The 10,867-nt window shown below is 45.7% G+C and overlaps 1 protein-coding gene across 2 annotated transcripts in view; it reads right to left on the bottom strand.

The window, feature by feature from the left end:
• The window catches only part of LOC123755724 (RING finger protein 17), a 928,112-nt gene that overhangs the window by 149,796 nt on the left and 767,449 nt on the right, over positions 1 to 10,867 (bottom strand). For both annotated transcript variants that reach the window (XM_045738465.2, XM_069300037.1), the window contains one exon: positions 5,824 to 5,947. In XM_045738465.2, the coding sequence (XP_045594421.2) occupies positions 5,824 to 5,947 (124 nt within the window). The remainder of the gene's footprint in view (positions 1 to 5,823; positions 5,948 to 10,867) is intronic.

Below are 10,867 nucleotides of genomic sequence, written 5' to 3'. Positions count from 1 at the left end.
ACGGCCAACCTACTCATGAGAAACTCTCCAGACACAAAGCAGAACGCTTTAAAAGAGACCAATGTCGTCTATGCCTTCAAATGCCCACTTGGGAACTGTAAGCTTCAAAGAATTCAGTATTTAGGCAAGACAACAACATCTCTTTCCAGGCGATTAACGATGCATAAGCAACAGGGCTCCATTAAGGAACATATAATCTCTTCCCACAACCAGACCATCACCAGAGAAGTCTTAACAAAAAACATGGAAATCATCGATAGATAGCAGCGATAGCTTTATATCTGCGAGGCACTACACATTAAGAAGTCGACACCAGCAATCAACAGCCAATTAATGCACAACTATATTCTAACCACTTCAAGACTCCGCACCAATATAGAAGCATCAAGAAATATGGGCCAATAGGCCCTTTGCAGTTACTTCCATTCTTCCCTTTAACTTACAAAATATTATACCCATTGTTTCGTGTTCTGTCTTGTGTTGAAAGTTTGTTTTCACCTCATCCAAAACTGTTGTAACATATCACCTCACCCAAATGCAGGTATAAAATCAAAGCTGTTTAAACTCTGTTTTAGTTGTGTGTGTGTAAACTAAAGTCTTTGAAAATGTAATAAGTTATTATGAAACGCGTTCAAATGTCGCGTCAGACTAGAAATAAAAATGAATTTTGGAGAATTGATTTTTCAATTACCATCAACAGTGAAAAGAAATATAAGAAATGTTGAGAAAATTCGTGTTAGAATTATTAATCTTACTTTTTCGGTCATAATTAATAATATATGTCTACAGGAAAGACTGCAACCAAAATATACTAATATATGCATATATACAGTGCTTCCTCAGACTAACGAACCCCGCTCTATCGAATTCCCGGAAGAGCCGAACAAATTGAATTCGGTACCAAATGTTCAGTGGAACATACAAATGTTCGATTAAGTGAGGAATGTTCGTCTAAGCGGTCACCGAGGCCGAGCGTCAGAGCTGGCTGTCATCAACTATGATTCACCAGAGTGTAAACAGTTATGTAGTGTTTTATTATCCCTACTCATTGTTTCTAGGGAGAAATGGTGATAAAAATGGTGATAAAATGGTGTCAGGGGGGCATAGGTGAGAGAGTTGTTGTCAGGAGGCAACACGTGCTCCCCCGCCCCCACCCTCCTTCCTCCACCTGACCACAGAGACCACTCACTCTCCTCTCGTCGTCAGATGCCAAGAGTCAATTTAATGATAATTATCGCATTATCTACACTGAAAATAGCCTTTTTATTAGAAAAATGTCATATTGGAGCAATAATAATGGTGAAAATTGTAATATATACAGTACATATTTTAAACAGTTTGAACACATTTCCTTTTCACAGAATTTTTAATACAATTGGGGTGTAGATAACAGCTGGCATTGTGTGGCCGGCCGGTCGCTCCCTGAGCCATTGTAGGGGGGGGTTGTTTCCTGGATCCCTCCCTCCCTCCTCTAACAGCCTACGTACTGTACTAATACCTATTTAGAATAAATTTTGAGGAGGCCAATAAAACAAGCACAGGTCGTGTGAACGTTAGGCCTTGGTGAGGTGGCTGGCACCATTTGTGGTGGTGTCAGGGGAGGCAGGTGGTGTCAGGGGAGGCAGGCGGTGTCAGGGGAGGCAGGCGGTGTCAGGGGAGGCACATGGGGTCAGGGGAGGCAGGTGGGGTCAGGGGAGGCAGGTGGTGTCAGGGGAGTCAGGTGGTGTCAGGGGAGGCAGGCGGTGTCAGGGGAGGCACATGGGGTCAGGGGAGGCAGGTGGGGTCAGGGGAGGCAGGTGGTGTCAGGGGAGGCAGGTGGTGTCAGGGGAGGCAGGTGGTGTCAGGGGAGGCAGGTGGTGTCAGGGGAGGCAGGCGGTGTCAGGGGAGGCAGGCGGTGTCAGGGGAAGCACATGGGGTCAGGGGAGGCAGGTGGGGTCAGGGGAGGCAGGTGGTATCAGGGGAGGCACATGGGGTCAGGGGAGGCAGGTGGTGTCATGGGAGGCAGGTGGTGTCAAGGGAGGCAGGTGGGGTCAGGGGAGGCAGGTGGGGTCAGGGGAGGCAGGTGGTGTCAGAGGAGGCAGGCGGTGTCATGGGAGGCAGGTGGGGTCAGGGGAGGCAGGTGGTGTCAGAGGAGGCAGGCGGTGTCATGGGAGGCAGGTGGGGTCAGGGGAGGCAGGTGGTGTCAGGGGAGGCAGGTGGTGTCAGAGGAGGCAGGCGGTGTCATGGGAGGCAGGTGGGGTCAGGGGAGGCAGGTGGTGTCAGGGGAGGCAGGTGGTGTCAGGGGAGGCAGGTGGGGTCAAGGGAGGCAGGTGGGGTCAGGGGAGGCAGGCGGTGTCAGGGGAGGCAGGTGGTGGAAAGAGGCAGGTGGTGTCAGGGGAGGCAGGTGGGGTCAGGGGAGGCAGGCGGTGTCAGGGGAGGCAGGTGGGGTCAGGGGAGGCAGGTGGTGGAAAGAGGCAGGTGGTGTCAGGGGAGGCAGGTGGGGTCAGGGGAGGCAGGCGGTGTCAGGGGAGGCAGGCGGTGTCAGGGGAGGCAGGTGGGGTCAGGGGAGGCAGGTGGGGTCAGGGGAGGCAGGTGGTGGAAAGAGGCAGGTGGTGGAAAGAGGCAGGTGGGGTCAGTGGTGGAAGGTGTTGTCAGGGGAGGTGGAAGTGGAGAGAGAAGGGTGGTGACCACGCATGGCTGCCAAACCTCTCATTCATACTCTATTATAAATCTCAATCTTAGCTGTAAAATATTTATGCCAAAATATGTTAATTTTCGTGTATTAATATACATTATTAATCATTAACACGTTTTATTGTTTCCTGAAGAAAACAATAGCTGACTTGGCATTGAGGTGTGTATGGCCGGGTACCTGGGGGGTGGGGGGGGGGGTCCTGGAGGTGTGAGAGGAGACCTGTCAACCCATCATTTTTTTTGTCGGGCGAGTTGAGACGCTTCCAAGCCTGCTGCTTCAATACACGGTGTGGGTGGTGTGGTATGGTTTGGGTGGTGTGGTGTGGTTTGGGTGTGGGTGGTGTGGTTGGGTGTGGGGGGATGATGTGGGTGATGTGGGGTGTGTGGGGGATGATGTGGGTGGTGGTGTGGGGTGTGTGGGTGGTGGTGTGGGGAGTGTGGGTGGTGGGGGGCGAATGGTGTTAGTGGTGTTGGGGATGGTGTGGTGGTGTGGGGGATGGTGTGGGTGGTGTGGGGGATGGTGTGGGTGGTGTGGGGGATGGTGTGGATGGTGTGGGGGATGATGTGGGTGGTGTGGGTGGTGGTGTGGGGTGTGTGAGGGATGGTGTGGGTGGTGGTGTGGGGTGTGTGGGTGGTGGTGTGGGGAGTGTGGGTGGTGGGGGCGAATGGTGTTAGTGGTGTGGGGGATGGTGTTAGTGGTGTGGGGGATGGTGTGGGGGATGGTGTGGGTGGTGTGGGGGATGGTATGGGTGGTGTGGGTGGTGTGGGGGATGGTGTGGGTGGTGTGGGGGATGGTGTGGGTGGTGTGGGGGATGGTGTGGGTGGTGTGGGGGGATGGTGTGGGTGGTGTGGAGGATGGTGTGGGTGGTGTGGAGGATGGTATGGGTGGTGTGGGGATGGTGTGGGGGATGGTGTGGGTGGTGTGGGGGATGGTGTGGGTGGTGTGGGGGATGGTGTGGGTGGTGTGGGGGATGGTGTGGGTGGTGTGGGTGGTGTGGGGGATGGTGTGGGTGGTGTGGGGGATGGTGTGGGTGGTGTGGGGGATGGTGTGGGTGGTGTGGGGGGATGGTGTGGGTGGTGTGGGGGATGGTGTGGATGGTGTGGGGGATGATGTGGGTGGTGTGGGTGGTGGTGTGGGGTGTGTGAGGGATGGTGTGGGTGGTGTGGAGGATGGTATGGGTGGTGTGGGGGGTGGTATGGGTGGTGTGGGGGGTGGTATGGGTGGTGTGGGGGGTGGTATGGGTGGTGTGGGGGGTGGTATGGGGGGTGGTATGGGTGGTGTGAGGGGTGGTGTGGGGTGGTGTGGGGGGTGGTATGGGTGGTGTGGGGGGTGGTGTGGGGGATGGTGTGGGTGGTGTGGGGGATGGTGTGGGTGGTGTGGGGGATGGTGTGGGTGGTGTGGGGGATGGTGTGGGTGGTGTGGGGGATGGTATGGGTGGTGTGGGTGGTGTGGGGGATGGTGTGGGTGGTGTGGAGGATGGTGTGGGGATGGTGTGGGTGGTGTGGGAGATGGTATGGGTGGTGTGGGGATGGTATGGGTGGTGTGGAGGATGGTGTGGGTGGTGTGGAGGGTGGTGTGGGGGATGGTGTGAGTGGGGTGGGGGATGGTGATTCTCGCATCTCAGATTATTATTGACACCAAAAGAGCATGAAAGATATTATAATGAAGCACCACACAACAAAGAAACAAACTAATGTGTCCTGGCATATGTTTAAAAAAAAAAAATAAGAAGGTTGTTGGGGCCGGACGGATGGAACGAATTCCGCACTGGAACGAATCGGCTTCGCCCCATATAGTTCGTTCAAGTGAGGACACACTGTATATCAATCCTGCCTAGTGACAATCACATCTGAATATTTTGTAAAGATTTCAGTATTTCTCGGATTTTTAGGTATTTGAACAGTACATATTATTATTATTATATCTTGCCATAGGTCTCAAGAAAGCCAGTGGTAAGGTTCAAGCCAAGAAAACACGTCACGATGACCATACAGCAAAAATAAGAGATCCTTCATACCTATGAAAATGGTACACGGGTTATTGAACTAGCTGTGCAGTACAACAAATCTCAGTCAACAATATGCACTGTATTTGCTAAGAAAAAGCCTATTATGAGCACTAAAGTGGCAAAAGGTGTATCAACAATCACGGAACAAAAAACACAAACACTTGAGGGTGTTGAAAAGCTGTTATTAATTCACCCAGAGCGAGCTGTAGTAGGACGTTGTGTTAACCTTTTTAATGACAATGTGATGCCTCACTTCAATCAAGTGTTACAATGTAAGGAAAAACTAGTGTCATTAGACAGGTTTTAAGTGAGAAAAAACCCAGCAGTAAGCCACAAGCAGGTCCTAGTGATATTCAGGGAAAATGTGCTAGAGTGTACCCCAGAGAAGTCATCAATGACTGATGTTATAATGGAAGGGGACTCCCCCCCCCCCTCCTTCCAAACACTAACACCTCCCCTCCTTTCCCCCTCCTCACCGTCTTACATATCCCAAAAAGAGTCATCAATAAAGGTAAGCAATAACTTGTACATTAGTACTAAAGATTTATGTGACTTAGTTATAGGGGCTCCCCCATCCAGAAAACCTCTGACAAGACGAATCCAAGGGATCCTAGATCACCCGGACACGAACCCAGGGGGAGCCCTACGGACCACATTTGCTGGCGGAAAAGATGCATCGGTTGGAAGCTTCAGAGCTTCCAGCCGGTCAACCAACCTGGCTCCTTGCAACAAAGAAAACCTAGCAAGCAATGAAGCCACTGCCTTGCTTTTAACATCCTTAGACAAGGAATTGGTAACAGAATGACAAGTGGAGAACAAATCCTGGAAGACCCAGGATCGTAGGTGTCACCGACCCAACAGGCAACATGACGGAGGCAGACGGGTAATTGTCACAGCAAGGCAGAGGTAATGGACAACATTCAGCATTGCACAAGGTGAGACAGGGATTGGAGGATGCACCCATGGTACTCCCGAGCCCAACAGGGTTTTCTAGGGCCCGTAGGTTATGTTAGCCTTATGGAAACTGGGACGAGAGGACACTACATGCATAGCTCTCCTCCTGTGCGCCTACATTTAGGGAAATACTTAGGTAATTAATTACATTGTCAGCAAATCTAAAAAAAATTTATAAATATGTTACCTGTTCAGTATAAATTTCTTTATCTGATGTGAGTGACTCAGCATCTGCATTAGCCAAGTTAATAGAATGATCATGATCATACACTAACTCCTCTTGTTCCTTTTGCAAAGCTGAAGTTAAGGCCCTGAAAAAATTGAAAAAACAGTAAATGAGGCCTATTAAAAAATTAATTGTTTAATAATAATGAGAAGTTAGGTCATTTGGTCAGGAGCACCCATTAAATTTTGTCTCAAAATGCAAATTATTACTTTCAATGTACCTGAGAGTACTTGTAAGCAATCTACGTCAATTTTGTTTGCTTCGTGTTTGTCTTGTATAGTCTAGTATATATTTATATTTTACCCCCCTTTTATATCAACATTTTTTTTATTTTGTAATTGCCTTTTATGCCTTGTTTTCCTACAACCAGCCTTCTTATGCAAACAAGTATAGACCCAGAACGAAACCTCTTACCCAGTATCTATGACAATCATCACTTTAATGATCAAAATTGCAGATATTATACAGCACATGATGTACACAATATATTAACACATAATCACAATATCTCTGTAATTAACTTGAATGTAAGATCTCTAAGCAAACACTTTGATGATGTTAGTGCCTTGATTCAAACTGTTGACAACAAATTCTCTTTTGTTATACTTACTGAAACATGGTTAAAAGAAGATACTACTCAACTCTTTAACATGCCAAATTACTCAGCAATTCACAACTGTTGACCAAGTTAGAGAGGTGGTGGTACTGCTCTTTACTACCACCAAGAACTGACATGCTTAAAAGTAATTAGAACTAGAGACTGCTGTGGGGAGTATATCTTCGCCAGTTTCAGAGTCAAGGGTGCCGAGTCTGTCCTGACTGTGGGAGCAGTCTATAGAATTCCTAACACTGATGTGTCCGAATTCACCTCTAACCTTAGAAATCTAATACTAGATAACAGACTGAACAAAAACCATCTAATTATCGCAGAGGACTTTAATATTGACCTCTGCGAGCCTGAAAACCGTCCTGCTGCTAGTTTCCTCAACTGTATGAATTCCTGCTTCCTCATACCCTTAATCACTAGACCTACTAGAATCACTGATAGTACTGCCTCTGCTCTTGACCACATCTGGATTAACATAACCTCTCCACTTACTTCAGGGATAATCATTGATAGGGCCACAGACCATTACCCCTCATTTCTCCTAACCAACATTAATAAACCACCTCTAGACACAAGGAAGATAAGCTTTAGGCTGCACAATGAAACTTCTATACGCAACTTTACTGCTGCTGCTGCTGCTGCTGCTAATATCAACTGGGAGGCTGAATTAGGTGATAGTGAACATCAACCTAACAGTGCAAACATTTCTTCAGAAAACTCTAAACCTTTATAACTCCCACTGTCCAATGCTAACAAAACAAGTTACAAATAAAAGGTTAAACACTCCATGGCTTACAAAGGGTATACTTAAATCTATTAATAAAAAACATGACCATGAAAAGAAGTATAGCTTAGGAGTCGTCTCCACAGAATTTTCAAAGATTTACTCATCCATGCTGTCTAACATAATTAGAAGAGCCAAAATAAAATACTACAAAAATAAATTTACCCAAATTAAGGGCAACATTAAAAAAAACATGAAGCACTATCTCCCAAATATTAGGTTCAAAAACGCTTTTGAATAAAAAAACAATTCTCCTATCCAATGACGATGGTGTGCTTTCGGCCTCAGACACTGCTATTGAATTCAGTAGGTTCTATTCATCCATTAATACATCCCTTGCTCATATTCCATCCTCACTCACTAATATTAAAGACTACCTTACAGGTAACTATCTAGAGTTTCTGTACCTAGCTACCGCTAAATCCTCTGATGTTAATGAAATAATCCTTTCCCTTAAAACTAAGTCAAGCGCCCTTGATGAGATACGATCTCTAATTTACAAAAAAAAATCCAGATTTCTAGCTCCTGCCATTGCATTGCTCTTCAACAAATTACTTGAACTCCAAACCTTTCCAGATATTCTAAAAAAAGTGAGAGTAACCCCAGTTCACAAATGTGGTGATCTCACTGATGTCAACAATTACAGACCTATATCAATTATGCCAACCTTGTCAAAAATATTTGAAAAGCTAATCTACAAGCATCTTTACTCATATCTAACCAAACACAATATACTTAGCTCTTGCCAATATGGTTTCAGACCCAATAAAAGCACTAACAATGCACTTATTAGTATGATTAACTTAATACATACAGCTCTTGATAAAAAGGATTTCCCTGTTGGGTTATTTGTGGACCTACATAAGGCTTTTGACACTGTTAACCACCAAAACCTTCTTCTTAAATTACATTATTATGGAGTCAGAGGTACCAGAAGGTACAATACCTTCAGTCTTACCTTACTGACAGGCTCAAGTATGTTTCTGTGAATAATTCTATTTCTCCTACACTACCCATAAACATTGGTGTTCCACAGGGCAGCATACTTGGCCCTCTCCTCTTTCTCATCTACATTAATGACCTTCCAATTGCCTTTCAACACCTCAAACCAATCTTATTTGCTGATGACAACTTTCATTTTCTCCAGTCCTGACCCTCTTGCTCTAAATGTCACTGTGAATACTGAACTAAATAAAGTCCATCTTTGGCTAACTGCTAACAAACTCACCCTTAACATTGACAAAACTTTCTATATTTTGTTTGGTAATAAATCCTCAAATGAAATTAATTTAAGAATAAACAATATACAAATCAGTAGTAAAGTTGATGGTAAATTCCTTGGCGTCTACATCAATAACAAGCTGAATTTCTAGGGACACATTCTAAATATAGCAAAAAAAGTTTCTAAAACTGTTGGCATTCTTTCTAAGATCAGATATTATGTTCCTCGCCCTGCCCTGGTGACGCTCTATTACTCTCTCATCTATCCTTATCTCAACTACGGTATTTGTGCTTGGGGTTCTACTACCCAAAATCCTTTACGTCCTCTAATTACGCAACACAAAGCTTCTATTAGAACAATATCCAACTCTGGCCCCAGACAGCACTCGGTACTCTTACTCAAATCTCTGAATATGTTAGATATTAAGTCACTGCACATCCTCTCATGTGTACTCTATATATTTAAAACTCTGAATTGTAATGTCAATCTTGACCTTAAAAGCTTCTTAGAAGGTTGTAACAGAACCCGTGGGCACCACACTAGAAACAAATACCTATTTGATATTCCAAGAGTACAACTTAATCAAACTAGAAATGCTCTACAAACCAAGGGACCCAGAATGTGGAATGACCTTCCCAATCATGTCAAAGGCTGTATCTCTCTCAACCAGTTTAAGATGAAAACTAAGTACTACCTAATTAACTCCATGTAACCTACCTTACCCCTAAATGTCAACCTGTGTCTTACTATTTTTAAGACAATGCTGTTTGTTGACCAACTTGTATATTGGCTATTTTCTACGATGTTCCCCCCTTATTTATCTTTTATTTTTTTATTTATTTTCAATGCAATTTATACTTTAAGCTCAATTACTATTAAGTTTTAGTCTAAGTGTTTTTGTCCCCACCTCACCTTGCCCGAAACTCTATGCGTACTAGTGGCTTTAGGTATTGTATGCACTAGCTCTGTCTATAAATCCAACATTATGTTTGTAAATCAATTATGTATGTACTTTAATGAATAAATTTACTTTACTTTACTTTACTTAAAGATTCAATAGGATGAATGGTATATGGGGGGTGACCCATAATTCAACTATAGCACAGCTGGCTCTCAACCAAATGTACCCGAATTTAATTACAAGACATGGTAAAAATCCAACATCGAATGTAATGACACGTCAGTTTCTGGGTGAGCTCCGGAAGCTCCCTGAAGCTAGCTTACTGATTAAGTGCCACACTACTTGGAGTCTGGCACTTTAACTGCAAAGTTTATCATCTTGCCATCAACAGTGAAGCACCAAGAAAATTAGGGGAATCCAAACAGACTACCACATGGTTGAAAAATTAAACCAATGCCCTCAAAATATCATAAGAACTTCCCAAAAAACTAGCGATGAATGTAATGTAATGTAAAGCCATTTTCTGGGCAAGACCTGGGGGCTCCCTGGAACTATACCAAGCTGATGTGTATATATTAGACCATGGCAACAGTCACTTGAAGGAGTTCTAAGCCTACCGGGGACCAAAGCTAGAACCTGGCCCCCTCAAGAGAGGCACAAGGAGCAATGGCCTAAAGACACCCCCGTGTAATTGGAAGCAATCTTTGTCTGCCATCTACCAGGTCAGGCACCCAGAAAGGTAGGAATTCCAAAACAAACTACTGCTGGTCAAAAATTGCAAACCGAAAGCCGAACTAGCAAACAGAACTCCTCAATCAAAAACAAGGAAACAAACATGTTACAACAACCGTCATGCATCTGTCTGCGCAACCCCCCCCCTTCTCCCAGGGAGGGGGACCGGAGGTTTCCCCGACCTCCATGCCGGCAACTCTTCTCAGTTCAAAGGCCGAGTACCAAAAACGCGAAAAACCAGCGACCGGAGAGAGGCAAGGATGTCGGGGAGCAGACAACCTGGGAGACCCTGGTTGGAATAGGGGAAAGCCCTGGAATAGGGGAAAAAGGGAAACTGGGTCAACTCAAAGCGCGTCCTCTGCCACAGAGGGTCTGGCGCGCAAGTAACAGTGAAGAGCTACAAACGGACACAAAACATGATGCACCCCGGCCAAATCAAACAAGTATCAACAACACAAGGACCTTTTTGGAAAGCAGCAGACTCATTCTTCGCCGGAACAGGAGACGGCTGCAAATGAAGAAACGAGCACCAGGACTGATAAAGTAGAAACCCCTGCGCAAGAGGAGAGCATGAAGCTCTCCAATCAGACCCGTAGAGGCCAATGCCAACAAGTAAAAAGCCGTAGTAAAATAGTCCTGAACTTAGGGGGCCACCATATACCGAAGAGATGAGAGAAAAAGGAGAGCATCCGGTCCAAAGACCAGGACGGCTCAGGCGGTGCATGAGTAGGCCGGAGGTGAAACAACGCCCGAGAAAGC

This window comes from Procambarus clarkii, chromosome 43 (assembly GCF_040958095.1).
Source record: "Procambarus clarkii isolate CNS0578487 chromosome 43, FALCON_Pclarkii_2.0, whole genome shotgun sequence".
NCBI classification, from domain to species: domain Eukaryota; kingdom Metazoa; phylum Arthropoda; class Malacostraca; order Decapoda; family Cambaridae; genus Procambarus; species Procambarus clarkii.
The sequence above is the reverse complement of the archived record's forward strand: the minus strand, read 5'-3'. Positions and strand labels throughout refer to the sequence as shown.